This window comes from Helobdella robusta (genome assembly GCF_000326865.2).
Source record: "Helobdella robusta unplaced genomic scaffold HELROscaffold_32, whole genome shotgun sequence".
In the NCBI taxonomy this organism is placed as follows: domain Eukaryota; kingdom Metazoa; phylum Annelida; class Clitellata; order Rhynchobdellida; family Glossiphoniidae; genus Helobdella; species Helobdella robusta.
Window position 1 is genome coordinate 1 of NW_008704589.1, and position 19,798 is coordinate 19,798.

Sequence of the window (19,798 nt, forward strand, 5' to 3'; positions counted from 1 at the left end):
TTATTGTGTATGTACATTTATATATACCATATAAACTATATATATATATATATATATATATATACTACATCCCAACATACTAATACATCATTAAAAATATAAATAAATATAAATAAATATTTATATATATATATATATATATATAATATATAAATGTAAATATAACAATTTTTATATAACAAAATTTGTTTTTTTCTATTTTAAATATTGTTTAACATCGTTCGTTGTTACATACAATAATACTGCGCTATGTTTTCCATTCTTGTTGTGATTTAACGTTCTATACATTAACTGTTACTCATTTTAACACTTAGGTTAATAAATATTCCATACAATTTATATATCAGAATAATGACTTAATATAATGTTGTGTATATATATATATATATATATATATATACATATATAGTATATATATATGTGGGTGTGTATGTTTGTTTGTGTGTGTTTGTATGTGTGTGTGTTAGTGTGTGTGATTGTATGCGTACGCGTGTGTGAGTGTTATATATATACATATATATAATGTTTGTGTATATATATATATATATATATATATATATATATATATATATATATATATATATATATATATAATTCGTTTTCAACCTTTCTCTGCTGTATGTGTGTATATATTGATGCATTTATTTGTTACAATATTTCAATTTTGATAAATATTCACCTCCAGATAAATCCAACCTGTTCCTTATGTAAGGAAACTAATATTTACACATACACACGCACGCACACATGCACACCTACACGCTTAGGGAGAAAGATGAAAGGATGGAAAAGAGAGTAAGAAAGAGAACGAAGACAATTTAAACTGGTACATTACATTGGCCCGTATGTATATAAATGTCTATTAAAATAACTGTATATAAGTGTATTCAATTAATTTATAAAAAAATAAATAAATATATATATATATATATATATATAAATATATATATATATATATATATATATATATATATATATATATATATATATATATATATATATATATATATATATATATATATACAATATTCTATATATTCTACCGAATGTGTGGCGTTAATATGTTTGTAGTTCGTTTTTTCGATTTTTCTCACTAAAGTTTTTTGTTGAACGTTTAGTTTATTAAAATTCAAAATAAACTTATTTTTCGAATTCATGCTGCAAATAAGGCCATATTTCGATCCCGAATGAATCATCATCAGTGCTCCTTGCTGTATATATAGGGGAATATTGACTTTGTCAAGATGAACTTTGACGTTGTAATAATTAACTTTGGTGTTGTAAAATTGAACTTTGATGTATATATATGCAATGTATATAAAATAAAAAAATAATTATAATGATTCAATAAAGGAATGATAATAATTGATTCAAATTACCATGTCTCCATCCTATTTTAATTGTGTCTCCACGGATCCGGTTGCTATAGGCGTGATTATGTTGCTAGGCATTCTTGTCGCTAGGCATTTCAATTTCATTGAAAAGTCGTCGTCATCATCACCAACACTATCACGTCATAGTGATGATGACGGTGACGATGTCATTGTGGTGATTGTAATGATAGTGGTCGTGATATAATTTTGGCGATGAAAATAATGATTTATGAATGATGAATCGTTGGTGTGGTGACCAAAGCACGCTCTACTGCCATGGTGATAGAATAGTGATAAAGATGATGAAAATGATGGAGATGATGAAAATTATGGAGATGATGAAGATGGTGAGGTTGATGATGAGGATGGTTTTGATAATGGTGGAGCTTTGTCATTATCGTTGATTGATATTAATTGTGTCGTGAGATCAGAAGAATGATGATGATGTACGATATGCGAGCGAGTCTTCCTATATTAATAATTGTGTATATATGGCCATTAAATTTATTTCGAAAAAATAATTATTAAAATATTTTTCAATAACCAAAAAATGTCGTTGTTGTTGTGTTGTTGTGCCATATAATTTTGTTGTCGCTGTTATTTTCTCGCTCTACTTTGCTTTTTTTATGATTCAATTTTGGATTAAATTTTTTGCTAACTTGTATCTATCCTTTCATCATCCCTTCCTATCGTTCGATTTAATTAACCAATTAATTTTATTATAATTATAATTAATTGATTGACATTTATTTATCGACCATTATGCTGATTGAATGTTTCAATTAGAATATAAATCCTTCAATTTAAATATTTATATATATTATATTATTTTTGTACTTCTGTCATCTTGTCAATATCATTTTTATGACAACTAATCGCTGGTTTCCTTTATTAAATTATTTTGTTATGGATTTTTTCCAATGTTTTTGTATTCAACCCCATCACAAACATTAGTACAAACAATAATTAATTTCACAATTAACTTTTTATAAATTTTGGTGTAATAAAGTAAAATTCATCTAAATTAATTAATTTAATTATAATGAAAAATAAGACATAAATGTTTTATTGAATGAAATATTTTGTTAACTAATTTTGGAAGCGAAGGTTTACGAGATTTACTTGAAATATGAAGAATGATGAAAAACAGTGCGACGTATAATTTTGAATTGTTGTTATATGTTGAATAAGTTAACCTCAAGTCAATTTTAACATTCCACTTATTTGAATTCTAATTCTTAACTGTTTAACACTAGACAACAAAAGATGTTCAACATTGGTAATATTTTTGGAAGTATTTTCAATTTATCAACAAATTGAAAATAATAATTTAATAAGAATATAAATCTAACAATAAATGTTAACCAAGATTATGTTTATTTGTAGATGTTCTTTTCTTGTCAAAACTTTGTACATTGGCGAACATGTTTGCGTTATTAATTTTTAAATACTTTTGAATTACTTTTTGAATATTTTTCAATTATATTTCAATTACTTTTCAATTGAATTACAAGTACTTTTCAACGTTTTGTTGTTGTTGTTGTTTTTTAAATAAAATGGAAATCAAATAAATGTCTTATGTGCATATTAAAGTCTCTTCAGGTCTCCTAAACGTTTTTGCTGGCACTTGCAAAATGGTATTAAATTGTTTATTTTAAGCTAACAAGACTGATCGCTTACGGAGAAAAAGAGATTTAGATTTGATTTTATTCAAATGGTTCAAACTTATCTCATAGTTTATATGGCTGACATCTCTATTTTTGATTTAAAATTAAATTTTGGTCGCAAGAGTAGAGAAACACAAGGCACGTTTATAATTCTGTGAGCATACCACACGAGCATCTTACGAGTCAAAATAACAGCATCTGATCTAAAACTTACCGGGGATTTTTAAGACTTTTCCTTCATTTGCTAGGTTTTGCTTTTTTTGATTCTTAGCCAAATAATACATTTTAAACATCTGGACAAGAATTTTTCAAGAATCTCCCCCTTCATTTTTATTATTTTGGTAGACTTGATTGTGCGGCAGTGTCTCTTCTCAGATTGAAGCCTCCATAACTCATAAACTATTCACAACACTCTTCCTTTGTGAAACATTTGAAATTTGCATTAATTATAAGCCTATTAACAATCAAAATTTAAACTTTCTTATACATTTATGACTGAGCTGAACCTCGTTTGCATAACATTAAAGAATTGTAATAATCAAGAGTCGGTCGAAACGTTCCTACATAATTATCACATTGTACGCTTATAATATCACTGCTTGTACGATGTCCAATATACAATAGTTTTAAATGAATTTGTTTAAACTAAGTTTCTGTTTAACAACTTTCAATTTCATAAATTTAAATGTAAATGAAATACATGCAAAACATATTTATATTTAATTACACAATAAAAAAAAATAAAAATAAATAAGAATAAAAAACAAGACACTAGCATTTGCTAATTCATTTACAGCACATCCAATTTATGCGTTTCATTCATTTCAAGCGAATCAATTAGTATTGTCATCATTTTAAATTAAAAAAAACTAGCAGTATTTACAAAAGTCAAGTCATTGCAGGAGACGGCGATATAAATTGATCTTTTTTTATTTAAAAATAGTTGGTATCTACTCGCACTCTAAGAACCAACACTCTTGTGCCATTTTCAGTTGTCGTCCACTCGAATTGACTGCTGGTCACTTGTAGTGTTGTGCTGATGTTCGTTTGACAGATGGGGCAGCTGGTTCTCAAAGCTAACCACGTGTCCAGGCATTCGAAATGATAACAATGTCTACATTCTAACTCGCATATAAAAATTTCATCAGTGAATTCTTCTAAACAGATCGAGCAATTTTCGTTCAAAAAGGCACCTTTATAAAAGGGCAATTTGAATCGTTTGTTATTAACTCGGTCTCGATAGAAGTGATCCTCATAGAATGCGCGGAGAACATAAAATTCTCTACGTATGTTTTCGCTTGATTCGGCAACGATGTTTGCCATTTCTTGGTAATAACGGTCTTGCGCGGATCTCATCAGATCATACTGCTCCTCTTTCGGCAGTGCCAAGAATGCCTTGAACTTGCCTTTACGAAATTTTTTTTCAAGTGTTTGACTACTGTCAGAATTCATAAATTTTGCAACTACATCTGCGTAATTCCGCTTCCCAATGGGGTAATGGGCAAAGTCTATTAGGAATTGTTTGAGTATTGTTTCTCGCCACCATTTCTCATCATCATCTATATATTTCAAATGTTCATCTAGAACTTTTCCTTTGAAAGTATCCATCGCTGGCTGTCACTAAGTTCTTTCAACGTAAAAACGTATAAACACGGAACAGCGAACAAGCGTCGAACTTCGAATTAAACCAGGTGTTGAAAGAACTTTCCGAGTAAACATAGACTTCAAAATATAGAGCATAAGTATGAAATATAAAGAAATTAACAATTTTTGAAAAAAAAATTTAATTCCCTGATTAAAATTGCTACTTGTAACAATTTAGTAATTACTTATAACAGAGAATTTTTTAATTTCATTGTTATAAAAAATTAATCAGTTAAGAATAGGCTAGAAAATATACAACATTCATTTTATTACTTTATCAATTTTAATTTTTTCAACAACTAAATAAAAAAACATAATAAACAAGAAAAAAATCATTGATTTATTTGACTCCGATGAGTTAACTTTTTTTATTGATGTTAGAGAAGTTTTTTGTGATTGGTAGATTGTGTTTAGAGTTTTTTTTTCATATGGCGACTTACGTACGGAAGGTTTCGATTTTTTACTTTGAATTAATTTTTCACTCGTTGTGTGTTTGTTAATTTCTGTCACCGCAGTTCAATCTTTTTGTTGGGTGATTGTTATGGCGCGATATTTTTAACGTCATTTATTATCATATCGCGTTAATTTTATTTCAATGATTTTATTATATCTTGAAAGTTGTTTGTTTTAATTTAATTAAATAAACCGCTTAAACCGCAAATTATTTAATGTGATGTGAATGTTAGAATCTTTTTTAGTTTCATCTTCTGAGTTGACGATACACTTTGAGTTTGCTGTTTGTGGTTGTCGAGTTACTTGCGAGGAGAGGATCTCCTTTTTAAGTGCTAGTCCCATTTTCTATGCACGTGATATCGAGATGGATCATTCATTTGCGGAGAGCAAAAGTTCATGAAAATCAACTTTATCAAAGACACAAAAAAATAAACCAGCATTCAAACGTATATCTTAATGTTTAAATCATAATAAACTAAATCCAATACACAAAATAATCGATTGACAAACAAATATTTAATTAACACACAGTTACCAAAAACAGAAAAATGTATAAATTCGTTTATATATGTAGGTGGCCATACTAGATGAATTTTTTATAAATTCTGTTTTAGTCATTTTGCTTTCTTTAAATTTTTAATTTTGAGAAGCAAATAAAATATCGTTTCGTTTCGTTTCGTTTCGTATAGACCAGTTTGTTACTCGTTTCCAGGAAGAGCCGATGAAGTGATCTCGTTCTAGGTGGAGATCTTTTTCTCTGTTTGGCTTCTTACGTCTTTTACTTTGCGGTGTTGAGGCGAGCCTTGGACTGATTGCGAGCGATGGAGAGGTAAGTTGTGGTGGATTGTTCATGTTTTTCACCATTTTTATTGATAACTTTCTGCTGTGATCTCTACTTAGCCTTTATCGTCGTGTTGGTACATGCCATGTATTTAAATTTATACATTTTTCCGTATTTTGTAACTGTGTGCTAATTAAATATTTGTTTGTCAATCGATTATTGTGTGTATTCTATTTAGTTTATTTATTCTGATTTAAACATTAAGTTAAACGTTTGAATGCTGGTTTATTTTTTTGTGTCTTTGATAATGTTTTTTTTCATGAACGTTTAACAAATTTTTCAAAGGTTTAAATGTTTATTTAAATAGTTTGACATTTATATATGGTTGGACACCCTTGAGATCGAGCCATATCATCTGTTGTTTGCCACTAAACTTAACTTGTAGATAGTTATTTTGACGCATGTATGACAGGTAGTGCCTAACTTGATAAGTGTTTTGTTCTGCCAAACTTTAAAAAAAGAGTGTTTTAATGTCAGAGTTGACAAGAACGCAAGCCATTATTAAACATTGTCTTTGCATTCAAATCCTAGTTCAGTTCTGTAATCATGTGTTTGTTCATTTTTTACCTATTATAATTTTATAATTTAATTTTATAACATAAATCAAAAATAAAAAACGTTTAATGAAAAGTTTTAAAATTTTCGATATATATATATATATTTTAATGTCAAATCAAACGTGTTAATTTACTGTTAGACAGGATTCAAAAATATTTTCGTTACAAATCGGAGATAAGTTTCGTCTTATAATACTTCTTCTGGTGGCGCAAAAAAACAGACACACACGCACACACACACGCACACACACACACACGCACATACATACACACACATAAGCACACACATATACATACACACACACACACACACACACACATAATCACACACAAACATCGACACACACACTGCGACATGTGCTCATGCTTACTTGCAACAAAAAACTCGTCATCATCCTTAGCAGATGTTCGTTCATTCAATCTGCTGAGCGTTTATTTGCTGGTTTGAATAATTTTATAGGTGAGTTTTATTTTGTTTAATTTATCTTTTCACTAATTATTAAATGAAATTTTGTTTATAATTGTTGAAATACCATATCATTATTATAACTACTTATAAAAATTCACTTTCATGCCAAAAAAATCATGCAAATTTTTCAATAAACTGCTGAGCGTTTATTTGCTGGTTTGAATAATTTTATAGGTGAGTTTTATTTTGTTTAATTTATCTTTTCACTAATTATTAAATGAAATTTTGTTTATAATTGTTGAAATACCATATCATTATTATAACTACTTATAAAAATTCACTTTCATGCCAAAAAAATCATGCAAATTTTTCAATAAACTTTAAATACATATTTTTCTGAATTGCAAATAAACAAAAAAACCGCAGTTCATCAAGAAAGATATATACGAGTTTAATAATGTAAAACATGTAAAATGGAATAATTTTTCACTAAAAACGCGACGCTATGTCACAAAAGTTGGTAAACACCTGACGTAGACTTTGTAAATATCTTAACAAACATAATATTAAGAACTGTGGGGACGCGGAGTATTAAATGAGTTTCATTGTTTAAAATAAAAATTCGTGAAGAAACAGTTTTTCATTATAAAAATGATTTGAAACTTTTATATAGAAATGTCAGATAATATTGAGTTATTTTTTTTAAATTAGATGATATTCTTGTCCTTTCGTCCTACATGTTATCGAATCAAAAACGAAATAATTTCACAATATGTGACCCTATGAGTATGAGCTGAAATGTTCTCCAATATAGAATATATGTAACTTATGTAGTGTGTTTTAAACGCACGTAAGAATTTACAAAGATAAATAAAAAACTATTTGAGATAGCAAATCAATTTGAAGACTATTGCAAGGGCAAACATATTACACGTTCAAAATCATCTCAGCATAAAAAAAACAGACACACACACACACACACGCACGTACAAACACACACACACGCACATGCGCATATATAAGATTTTATATTTTTAAATGTGTCTCGTTAAAAATAACAGATCTCCCCCAAAAGAAAAGAGAAATGAATTTCGCAAAACTGACAAGTGGAGCTGGAACGCTCATCAATAAAGCCAGACAGGTAAGCCAGACCAATCCATCATTCAGATAATTTATATTGCTAATTAAATTTTGGAAAAACACTTTTTTTTAAATTATTTTTAAATAATTTTAAATAACAATTTAAATAACTACTCTTTCTGTTACAAACTTTTGTATTCAAAAATTATCTTCTGATAATAATAATAGAAAAAAAAACATTACATTTTACAAGAAGCGCTTAGAGATTTGATTTGATAAAAATGTTGAATATCTCAAAAGATGACGAGCGAGACTCTGGGATACGCAGAAGTTACTGAGTACGATCCGAACCTGGTGGCCCTCATAACGAAGGCTGACAAGATCAAAGTGTGGACTGAAAGGATCATCAAAGAGGCTGAGGCTTTCCTTCAGCCTAATCAAGGCACCTAATTAATTAATTAATTAATTAATTAATTAATTAATTAATTAGATAATTAGTTAAATAAAGACTTAAACACGTGAATGTATGTTTGTTCTTATAAGGTATGAAATAAATTATGGATGTTATAACAAAGTTAGATGCAAAATAACTTAATAGATAAAGAGTGATCAAATAAGTAATTTCCTATGTTTTTTGAGAATAATTTAAATTTTTTGCTTTTCGAAAATTTTGCACCTGGCCGTGTTATAACATCCAGTAAATGTTACTAATTAACCACGCGTTATAAAAACATGCATGCAGTCACGTAAAAACTTGTATAGTACATTAATGTGCACCGTGGCGTCTGCTCACACGGCCTCCTCACTCACTCATCGATTTTACGTTTTATAATCATGTGCTCTGTTGCAATGAATGAATGAATAACTAAATAGTCTTGTTTATTCTTCATGTTGATATTTTCGCTTTGAACCTTTATTAAAATTGCTGACTATTTCAATAACGCTTTTTGCTAGTATCATCGTTATTTTTATTTAATTATATATAACAGGAAGTTTTAACAATTATAACACTAATTCTAACAACAATATTTATCACACTGAAACAAGAATGTATCTAATCTATGTAGATATCATTATATTTACTATTGCCACAGTATCAAAACTGATGGTAAACTGCTAAATGCATATGTTGATCACAACCTTGACGATTCAATCATGCTAATGTAACTTCTATCAGTCGCAATCACAATGCAATTATCTTTTTCTTCAGTAATTTAATTTTGATATTTGGTGTCTCAAATAGTTCTCTAGAAATTTATGATGATGTGTTACTATTTTTGCATTTGATTCTGTCAGCTGCTCGTGTCGAGGATTACTTGTCGGAGAAGCTGCAGGCCCAGAAGTCCAACAGACCAACCGAGTATGAATCATTCGCGCAAGTTCTTCTCGAGGCTTCCATTGACCTCGGAGACACCACACCTTATGGTGGGCTGATTGTGATGATGGTGATGGTGATGTTGATGTTGATGCTGATGATGATGATGACGGTGATGATGGTTGTGCTGATGATGATGATGGTGATTGTGATGACGATGAGGGTGATGTTGATGATGATGGTGATGACGATAATAATGTTGATGACAATGATGGTGATGTTGGTGATGTTGATGATGATGATGATGATAATAATAATAATAATAATAATAATTCTAGAAGCAACAACAATATTTAGAATAACGAGGCAAGAATAACAAACTATATTTAACTAACATCAACAAAGAATAAATAATTGATTTCTCAAAATTCCAATCAATGTTAACATCGCACAGGAGCCACACTGAACAAATTTGGAGCAGCGCAAACAAAAATCGCAGAAGAGTTCAAAAATTTTACGCAGAAAGCACGCGAGGATTTCGTCAAACCGATGAAAAATTTTCTGGACGTGAACATGGCATATGCATTGGTTTGTTGGGAGCCTTTCATGTTCAATCAATCAAATTCTCAATCAAACGTTCAACTAATCAATCATCTGAATGATTAATTATGCAACAATTGTGTCGACCAATCAGCAAGCCGCAAATGCCTTTAATTAATAGCCCAACATTTACGGGAAGGTTTTAATTGCAATGCTGTTGATTTATCAACCGAAAATTAATATTGAACCTAATTTTAACTAACTTTCAATTTGTTAAATAGTTTCACACGTTGAATAAATAAAACAAATACTGGTTCACTGGCATTTTGAAATAATATTTTGGCTGATAATAGCAATTTTTATTTGAATCCGATTAATTTTTCTGTAAATCGTTCCGCAGAATGATGAAACCTGCGCTACAATGTGTTGAATGTTTCTATAAATTGCACCATCGCATGCACATGAAATAAAAATTTATGAACTGTTTGGTTGGATGGACAGAAAGAGAAGAAGAACTTGGAGGACCTGCGTTTGAAGCTGGACATCGTCAAGTCCAAGATGAAGAAACTGACCAGTTCCGGGAAGGAGCCTGTATGTGGGGGAGGGCTGGCTAGATGGATGGATGTAATAATGTTTGGTTTGTTGATTGGTTGGATGAATGGATGAATGGATAAGCAGATGGATAGAAGGATGAAGAGACCAATGGTTGGATAAATGTTAGATACGTAAGATTATTAAGCAATTTGATTCAAAATGACGGTGATTATGATGAGAATAAAGTTGCTCTACGACATAAAGGCAAATTACAATCAAACTACTAAAGAGAAATCTATTGAGTAAAATGGCAGAGTAGCAGAGCGCCTGGGTCCTACCTTGCTTGGTAGGACTGAAATTCATAAGGGGTGCTGTTTATCGTGCGCAAATGTGTTCGTTTTGCTTGGAAATTTTAATGATTTCAATTCAATTAAAATTTCATTTGCCCAGGACCCTAATGATCTTGCCAAGGTACAATTATTCGTTTTTTTTTCTCAGATATTTTAGTTTATTCTTTTTCATAATTCATGAGAATATTATATTACGAAGACCAAATTAGATAATTGTTCATTCTCAGTATCATATAAAATAAGTTTTATCGCCAAAGCCACTCTCATCACTCTTGTTGAAAAATATTTTAAAACAATTTATTTTAAAATGTATTTATATTAATTTTTTTATTAGAAGTACAATAGTATATTTAAATGAATAAAAATGAAAAAAATGGACAGGTTGAAGATGAGCTGAAGGTTGCCCAGACTGCATTCGACGAACAGTCAGCCGCAACTACCCAAGTTATGGAGAACTTGGCTTCTCTCCAGGTCTGTTGTTGTTCACGTTTTGATGTTTTTTGTGTTTGTTGTTGTTGTTTGTTATGTCGATGGTTTTGAGTTGTATTGTTGTTGTTGTTTATGTTTTGATGTCATTGGTTTTGTGTTGTTGTTGTTTATGTTTTCTACGTTTCTGATGTTGCTGGCTTTGTGTTTTGTTGTTTATATTGTTCGTTTTCTTAACAATTCAGATGTATCTGTTGCTATTGTTGTTGCTTCTTGTGTTTTTTTTATGTCTTTTATTGTGATATGACTGCATTCAAAACTCTTATCATTATTATTTCATATAATTTGTTGTTTATAAGATCTCATTTAGACAATATTTCTATTTCTGCATAAATTGTCCTTCATATCGTTTTGTTTATTAACAATCATTTAGGTGTGTCTTTGCCAATTTGCAAATGTTAACATGCATCCGTTTGTTCTGCTTGTTTGTAAATGTACATGTGTTTGTCTCTGTGTGTGTTCGTGTACGCATATACACATACATCACATACATTTATTTGTTATACAAATTTACTCATCTATTAAAACTTGCACGCTTCCGTCGTTCTGTTCAATGATACGGTTATGATTATTTTGGCATTATTGATGATGACCTTACGTAATTATTTGTGGTGGTCTTGTGTGTCTGACTGCTGTCTCGCTGATGATGATGATGAAGAAGAAGAAGATGATGATGAAGATGATGACATTGAATATATATATAAATTGTATTACTCCCTTTTTATTGTTCGCATCGCTATATTAAAAATAATTTCGTTGCTGCAACCGATGCAAGAAACATATTTCGACATCAGCTATTTCAGTTTTTTTTGGTATGATGTCTCAGAAACATTTGATGTTGTGAGCTAATAAATAAATAAATCCATACACCGTATATTTATTTATGCTTTTTATTTATTTGTATATTTATTAATTTCTCACATCGATTCATAACAATCATTCCTCAACAACGCACTTGAAACCAGGCTGATCACATAATCTACGTGAAAGCGTTCGTTACCTCTCAGCGCAAGTTCTACGACGATTGTTCTGCGGCTCTCAAGAATTTGGACCAAGATTAAAAAAACATATACGCCTTATTTCTGTTTTTCAACTATACGAAGAACCTGCAACTTGAATGAGTTTTTGTTCATCAACACGCGCACACTTTTTACTTTTGCACATAGACCAACACACTTGACAAACTGTTTTGCAATTTTTTACATCATACATCGATCAGGAACATATTAATTTTTCATATATTAATAAATAAGAACCCAATAAAATCATTTTTCTGCTGTTAACCGTTAACAACATCTTCAGCAAAAAAATCTTCAGCCAAATGCTCAAAACATGTGTTCATTTAAATATTCGCACACTCATCAAGTTTACATATTTTCGTTAAGTTATTAACATTTCTTTAGAAATAAGTCAAGTTAAAAGCTAAATAAGATCAATAACAACATTATAATGATGATGTCAGTCTAAAAGTTGCTTCAATATGCATGGGAGATGTATAACTTTCAAGTTTTTAATTTTCGTGTTTGCAACCTGACATTGAAAATTTAAATTTTAATTCTAGCGTAAGTCGGTTTTTTATTCTCATGGTGCGAAGTTTATTTTATTTTTTCTATTTTAATTTTATTTCAATTTTCAAGTTATTTTATCCTAAATGATTTTGTTGCTAATTTCATTTATGATGACAATGTTAACGTGTGTACGTATAATCAATCTTTGATTATTCCGTGGTTAAGGTTTCATAAATCTGAACGTGTTGAACATTCTATATTCGTTATTACGATTTTTTGAAATTAATAAATTTTCTACAATAATAATAATAATGCTCTTTTACAAAATAACTCGAATGATGAAAGAAGAAATAATTGATTTCACACACTCTCAAAAAGTAGTTTTTCATATCAAAATTCAAAAGTAGCAATTTTTAGTCAACTTTCATTTAATTAACTTTTAGTTATAATTCAATTTTTACTTTGGAGTAGGCAAGCAAAGAACAACAATACAGCACAAAAACCCAAAGACTCCATATGAATATCGGCAATATGAAGGGAATAAGCAAAACAGGATTGCATGGCATATCTTAATGTTACATATGCAATTGATCCATGAATAAGTAACGAAGTCATTAATATTTAAAGGCCAAAAAATCGTTATTGACATTGTGAGTGCCATAGACTTGTAATGATTGTATCGATGGACGTGTAAGTTCAATAAAAAAAGTTCTTGAAAACCATAAAAAATGATTATTCGAGGAAAGATATTTATTTAAATATAAATAAAATTTGAAACTAAAAGATCAAAATTTAAGTTTTTAATAAAATTAAAACTTTTATTAATCTCTAGGTTTTCATTATATTTCAAACTCGTAAAATATAGATTATTAATTGATCAAATCACAATGTAATATAAATTAATTCCATCAAATGAAATGGTAAAAATTGAAAAAATCAACTGATAAGAACTAAAAAACATACTAAATAACATCCAACAACAAACAACCAACAAAAAAACAAAGAACAAACTCGTAACAACACCAAAGAAACAACACAATGAAACAAGAGAGGTTTAATTAATTCAGAGATATCATCACTCAGGTGTGCAGGCTTGAGTATATTTGAGTCAAAAGGACTCTCAAAACACGAGAACAGAAAGTCATAATAAAGTGCATATGATTTGGTGGGAACCATCAGATTGAGTGAATGAACGAACCTATGTGATTGGATGAATGAAGTGCTGAACAATGATCGACTGAGTGAGTAAAATAATGAATTAGAAGGAAAATTAATTCATGAAAAGAATGATGATTGAAGGAAGACTGACTGAAAAAGAAGATGAAAAAATATCCACAGATAAATAATTAATGATATAAGAGGAGACAATGATGAATGAATGATTAAAAGAACATTTGACGTAAGAAGGAGAAAGAAAATGATCAGACGAATGTGCTAAGTAGGGACAAAAAAAATTTTTTTTTTTCGATCGAATGGAATCAACTAATAAACAGGGAATTAATTGGAAAATAATGGAATTATGTGGCAGGTACATGCGGGAGATTGATGTTGTTACACTCACTCGTTATTATTCATTAAAGAACTATTCGTATTTTTTAAGGAGAAATTAATTTCCATAAAACTGCACTAATAAAAAATAATTAATGGATCAAGGTTGAACCAATTTTTAACCTTTACACACATAAGTAATGGAAAAAAAGTGTCAATAGAATGGCAGCGTTACGATGTTAAAAGTTTAAAGGCTAAAAGGTTAAAGATCTATGACCATCTTCCTTGGTTTAGAGCAGTCAAAAACAATAAACACAGTTAAATAATTTTCGAATGGCAAATTTTATTATAAACTAGGAAACCGGGTAGACATCTCGAACTGATAAACAAGACCAAAACTTTTGTATGGATACCTATTTTAAATCGCTATTCAGGCGATGAAGCACAGTATCTCTAGATTGTAAATTTAAGTTTGTAGAATTTTTGAGGAAATGACATGAAGATGAGAGAATCTGCATGTTGTAGGCCGTAATATTTAATGTTTTTATTAACTAAGTGGCTTAACTAACAAATCGCTTCAAATCTGTAGTGCAAATTATCAAACATTATCATTGATCTATAAACATTTTACTTAAAATTATTCTCCACAAAATAATATTTTAGTCTGATAAACAAATTAATAACATTACCATAAATGTATTGTAATAATATCGAGTCCAACAAACCTATGAAATAACCACAAAGACATATTAAAGGCAGGCTAAGTAATGTATGTAGAAATGAGATACACACTCATTAATTGCACTTTCTATTCAACCACATTCTAAGAAGTAGACGTAAGCCTTGCAAATGTTGTGTTTAAAACATGCACACAATTTTATGCTCGTAAGAGTCCTACATTTTAACATAACATAACTTAAAGTAAAGTAACCTAACCTAACATATCATAACACAACAAAACACAACATAACATTATATTACATTACATAACACAACACAACACAACAATTTTTAAAAGTATCAAAAAAGACTAAGTTTGTACAGGACCACTCAGAGACTATTTTAATATTCTATTTTTGCCAAGTTTGTTTTAAAGTTATTCTATAGTTATAAATTATTTTGATGCAAGGAATGGTCTTTATTTGCCTGTGTGTGTTTTAACCCAAGACTACGCACAATCATTGTTGTAGAAAATTATTTCAAAAAATATTTTCCAACCAACTACTAACCGATCGAACTAACTAATAATCACTTTCAGATAGACAACGCCGATGTTTAACGCCGTTATATTTCAATCTGTGACGCTTTCGTTGTTGTTCTTGATGTGTTTGTTGCTGCGGCTGAATGTCATGTAGAACTTTTTTTAAAACAAGTTGTTGACGGTGATCTTGGTTTTGTTTTTGCTGTTTGCGATGATTATTTTGTTGTTGTTGTTTTTGTTGATGTTGTTGTTGTTGTTGCTGCTGTTCTCGTTGCAAATATGTCTGTTTTTGAAGATGTTGACAAAGTTGTCGTTGGCCAAATTGTTTAGATGTTTCTTGTTGTTCATATTTACAAGGACCAGTTTGGTCTGATGGTTTGTCGTGAGATTGAAATGAACGATGTTGAGGGTGATGAGGATGATGATGAGGAAGATGTGATTGGAGTTGCTGATTGTATCCATCATCAAATTTACGAGATCTATAACTATCAGACGGATGCACATTCTTCTTCAACAACAGCCCATCGCAGTCGAAGTTGTAACAGTAGAAATTAACAGTTTTGTTATTAGTCATATCATAGCTTTTATTTTTCATCACGTTATTAATATTGTTCGATTTTAGCGGCAAAATTTGAAATATTGGCGGAAATGTCATCAAGTAGTTGGTTTGCTTTAATGATGTCATCACGTTGAAGTTGTTGTTATATGAGGTGTTTGCGTGTATGAGGGGCAGTGACAAATGTGGAATTGACCGCTGTGGCTGGGAACGATGCGGTTGAGGTGGCGGCGTTGGAAGCGATTGTGAAGCTATTATTTTTGGAAGTTTCAAAACCATCTGCATTGAAACATAACAACAGCATTTGAGTTTGTGGAAGTATTCGTCGGCAAAATAATAACAATGATTTAGCAGTGTTATAAGAAATAACACTACGAAAAATAAGTAACCAACATCAACAAATCGGCAACATACTCGAAATGAAACAAACCTTCCTATTATTGTTTGAACCATGCTTCTTACCATCAACACCGTCCACAAATCTTGCGACGCCACTACTACCACCACCACTACCACAGCCACTTTTCACTGAACCATCGCCACAACTTCTGCCGTCAAGACTCCTACCATCAAAACTGCCTGCCTCGCTCCATTTCGTCGGACTTTCCCAGCACCTTTCCAGGGTAGAAATTTATTGGAATTATTGAAAATAATGTAAATATTTTAAAATTTAAAATTTTTTATTATTATAACATATTTTATGACATTTTTTTATTAAATATAATTTTTTTTAAATATTATTTAAAAGTGAAAACGTGTATGGGTGACAGTTGCAGCTACAACATGCTCACCACGTATCATACACACAAATCTGTCTGTCTGCACTTTACCATACACGAATAACGTAGATGATGTTCAGTTCTGGGTAGAGAGAGTGTGAAAGAGAGAGAGAGAGAATGAAAGAGTAAGAGAGAGTGAGAGAAAGAAAATTTGAACCTTGTCATTGAGACGAAACAGTTCGTTGTGACTTATCAACCAAGCGCGGCTTGAGAGTCATAAAAAATAACACAGAGGATGAAATGAGTGAATGGAAACCTTTTGCTCTTCATGAGCCTGGAGTAGGTGATGGTGTTTCGATACTGCTGCATGTAAAGTTCCACAGTCTCGAAATGCTGGAAAGCTAGCTGAGGTTTTGTTAAAACGGCAAATTTTTGCGGCACTTTGGTTAGTTTCATCGGTTGTTGATGTGAATTTGGTGTTGCGGGTGCTGTTGTCGTTGTTGGTGGTTTGTTTTTGTTGGTTGTTAGTTGTTGAAACTCTTTCCTGCTCCAGCCAGAAAGAGAATACACGCTTGAATCGAGGAGAGTTTTGACGGCTGTTGTAACTGATGTTGATGTTGTTGTTGATGTTACCGATGATGGTGATGTTGTTGTTGATGATGATAATGATGCTGATGATGTTAATGATGATGATGTTGTTGTTGATGATGATAATAATATTGCAGTGGACGTTACAGATGGTAGTGTTGGTGAAGTTAATGTTGTTGATGTTGTTTTCGAAGTCGTCAATGGCAAATTTAATACTGGTATTGGTGGAGGCGTGGAAGATATATTTGATCCGTCAAAAACATCTGCTGTTGATATTGTTAACGAAGTTGTGGCCGATGGTGAAGATGGTGTTGAATTACTTCCCTCATTTGCGGATGGTGAGAATGGAAATGATGGTAGAGATGAATCGAACACGCTTGCATCCATGACTGACTCGGTTGGCGAAGATGTTAGCGATGAAGCGGGCCACAGAGATGGTGGTGACGTTTGTTGAGTTATTGGTGATAGTGGAGTTGGAAAATGCGATGTCGTTGTAGACAGATTTGTTGGTTTAGTAGGTGAGGATGAAGAAAATAACGGATGCCAAGTCGACAAGTGTGATGATGATGATGATGATGGCGTAGTTTTGGTTGCTGCTGTCAACAAATCCGAAGATAATGATGATGCTGACGACAATTTAGTTGCTGAACTGAGCAGCAGAGTTGTTGAAGTTGTTGTTGTTCTTAATGTCAGTGATTTGGAAACACTTGATTTTTTTGCCAACAACAGACTGGAGTCACTGCTCGCCTTGTTGAAATCACCAAGTTGCCATTTATGTTGGAGTGTTTTCAGTGGGTGACGCGAATGAGGTTGATGATGGTATTGCAGGGATGTTGGCTCGCTACACTGTTGACGTTGCTCACAACAATGTTGAGAGAGATGCTGATAATGATCAGATATTAACAACAATTGTTGTCTAATATCTTGTTCTCTATCAGCTGAAAATCCACAGTTCCATAACTGCAACCTACTTTTCGCTAACTTCGTCCTCTCTCTTTTTGGATTCATTAGTAGATATTTAAATTTTCAAAAACTTTTTTATGTGCAGTAAATTTCGACAAAAGTCATTGTTTCAAGACTCAAGTGATTGTTAAAATACATTATATATTTCATCAGCAGGTAATCAATGTGCGTTCATTACGTTCAAGTCATAAACATGTTATGTAGAACTCGTCAATTTGAAACCGTTGTAAATCATCAAGGCATGTTAACAACGCACACTCAAAGTTGAGTGAAAATAATATTTTGTATGCAGTGCAACACCGTTCAATGTATTAATATATCATACATTAACCAGCTGAACGTCTCAACGAACGCATAAAGCACATGCTGTTTCTGAATGTGTTTTTAATTATAACGACCTATACAAACGAATTGGACGTGAAAAGTTTAATTAAATTAACTTTTTTTTCTTTCGTTAATAAGAATTTAATGAAAAATTAAACTGATAAATTTTATTTAATAATCGTAGACTGCTATTGTAATATAAATAGGTAGAAATGCCACAAAATTGTATGGCATGCAATATGCTCCAATGGATGAACAAAATATTCACAAACATGACGCAGAGTGCATGCAAATTAACACAGCCCGTCAAAAAATCCACATCGATTCATATAAATCTTACGCCATTTGTACAATTTATCCAAGTAACAAATATCCGAAGCAGCATTCAGAAGATTATACAAAATTTTATGTTAATAAACGTTTGAGAATTAATTTCCTCACTAGTAGAAACAATTTAGGATATTTCCATTGCAGAACAACAGGGTATAATGATTTGTGGAGACACGTACATACGCAATCTCTAGTTTGGCACCGTTTTATATATGTGGAACTGCTTCTTGCATACTAAATTAACGTTACGCTCCAGCGTCATTTTCAAGAGAAATGCGCTATTTCACGGACGATGAGTATGTAGAAGTGATTTCATTTGTATATAAACAGAACCACACATATACGATTTCGATTTTTTCAAACTGAATGTTTATAACTGTTATTGCATAAAACAAAGTAAGTAAGGTATTGGTGAAAATATTTTTTGAAGAGAATTCGAAAATTCTTACACCCAACTAATCGCATAATTTCGAAACGTGAGAAGCACAAAGAACATTATGTCAAATTTTCAAATCATCATATTAACTACTTTAAACAAATCAGGGTTGTTGAAATCATCCACAAGAAATATCTGATGATAATTGTCAAGTAATGAAGCGAGATTTTCATGTATGTTTGTCTGGTGAACTTCAGAAAGATCATACCGAATGGTTTATTGTTAAATAGAATTAAAATAATAAACCAATTTAATGGCTTAAGAATTTAATAAAAAGATACAAAAACTATAGAGGAATGAATAGCAAACTAATAATTTGATAAACCAAAGAAATGATAAAGTAACAAGAAACAAGAGTTGCAAATAGCTATTGAACAGTCATCTGCACAAGATCTGTCTTTAGTAACATGTCTTAATGTAACCTAAAAATACCATA

General features: G+C 30.9%; 3 protein-coding genes across 3 annotated transcripts; 1 reads left to right on the forward strand and 2 right to left on the reverse strand.

Annotated features, from left to right (window-relative positions):
* Window positions 1-4,048: 4,048 nt before the first annotated feature.
* Window positions 4,049-4,225, reverse strand: HELRODRAFT_138092 (hypothetical protein; the record flags this gene model as incomplete). The annotated part of the gene is made up of 1 exon (XM_009022460.1): window positions 4,049-4,225. A coding segment is annotated over one exon (177 nt), but the record flags the coding sequence as incomplete, so codon positions are not given.
* Window positions 4,226-7,530: 3,305 nt separating this feature from the next.
* Window positions 7,531-13,134, forward strand: HELRODRAFT_112842 (hypothetical protein). The gene is made up of 9 exons (XM_009022461.1): window positions 7,531-7,621; window positions 8,006-8,085; window positions 8,325-8,466; window positions 9,321-9,449; window positions 9,794-9,927; window positions 10,381-10,470; window positions 10,864-10,884; window positions 11,145-11,234; window positions 12,215-13,134. The coding sequence occupies exons 2-9, from the start codon at window positions 8,029-8,031 to the stop codon at window positions 12,308-12,310; spliced, it is 759 nt and encodes a 252-aa protein (XP_009020709.1). The 5' UTR covers window positions 7,531-7,621; window positions 8,006-8,028; the 3' UTR covers window positions 12,311-13,134.
* Window positions 13,135-14,568: 1,434 nt separating this feature from the next.
* Window positions 14,569-18,523, reverse strand: HELRODRAFT_192348 (hypothetical protein). Its single transcript, XM_009022462.1, has 5 exons — window positions 17,630-18,523; window positions 17,038-17,209; window positions 16,433-16,616; window positions 15,227-16,281; window positions 14,569-15,201 (listed from the first exon to the last, which is right to left on the reverse strand). Exons 1-4 carry the CDS (start codon window positions 18,315-18,317, stop codon window positions 15,487-15,489), a joined length of 1,839 nt encoding a protein of 612 aa, XP_009020710.1. The 5' UTR covers window positions 18,318-18,523; the 3' UTR covers window positions 14,569-15,201; window positions 15,227-15,486.
* Between the last annotated feature and the right edge of the window lie 1,275 nt (window positions 18,524-19,798).

Excerpts from the sequence above, each read along its gene's own strand:
- HELRODRAFT_112842 (XM_009022461.1), top strand. The coding sequence starts at position 8,029 with ATGAATTTCGCAAAACTGACAAGTGGAGCTGGAACGCTCATCAATAAA. Across the intron at positions 9,450-9,793 it reads CGGAGACACCACACCTTATG|GAGCCACACTGAACAAATTT; the intron begins GTGGGCTGATTG and ends AACATCGCACAG. Across the intron at positions 11,235-12,214 it reads AGAACTTGGCTTCTCTCCAG|GCTGATCACATAATCTACGT; the intron begins GTCTGTTGTTGT and ends ACTTGAAACCAG.
- HELRODRAFT_192348 (XM_009022462.1), bottom strand. The coding sequence starts at position 18,317 with ATGAATCCAAAAAGAGAGAGGACGAAGTTAGCGAAAAGTAGGTTGCAG. Across the intron at positions 17,210-17,629 it reads ACCATCCGCAAATGAGGGAA|CACCCGCAACACCAAATTCA; the intron begins GTAATTCAACAC and ends CAACGACAACAG. Across the intron at positions 16,282-16,432 it reads GTTCAAACAATAATAGGAAG|ATGGTTTTGAAACTTCCAAA; the intron begins GTTTGTTTCATT and ends GTTTCAATGCAG.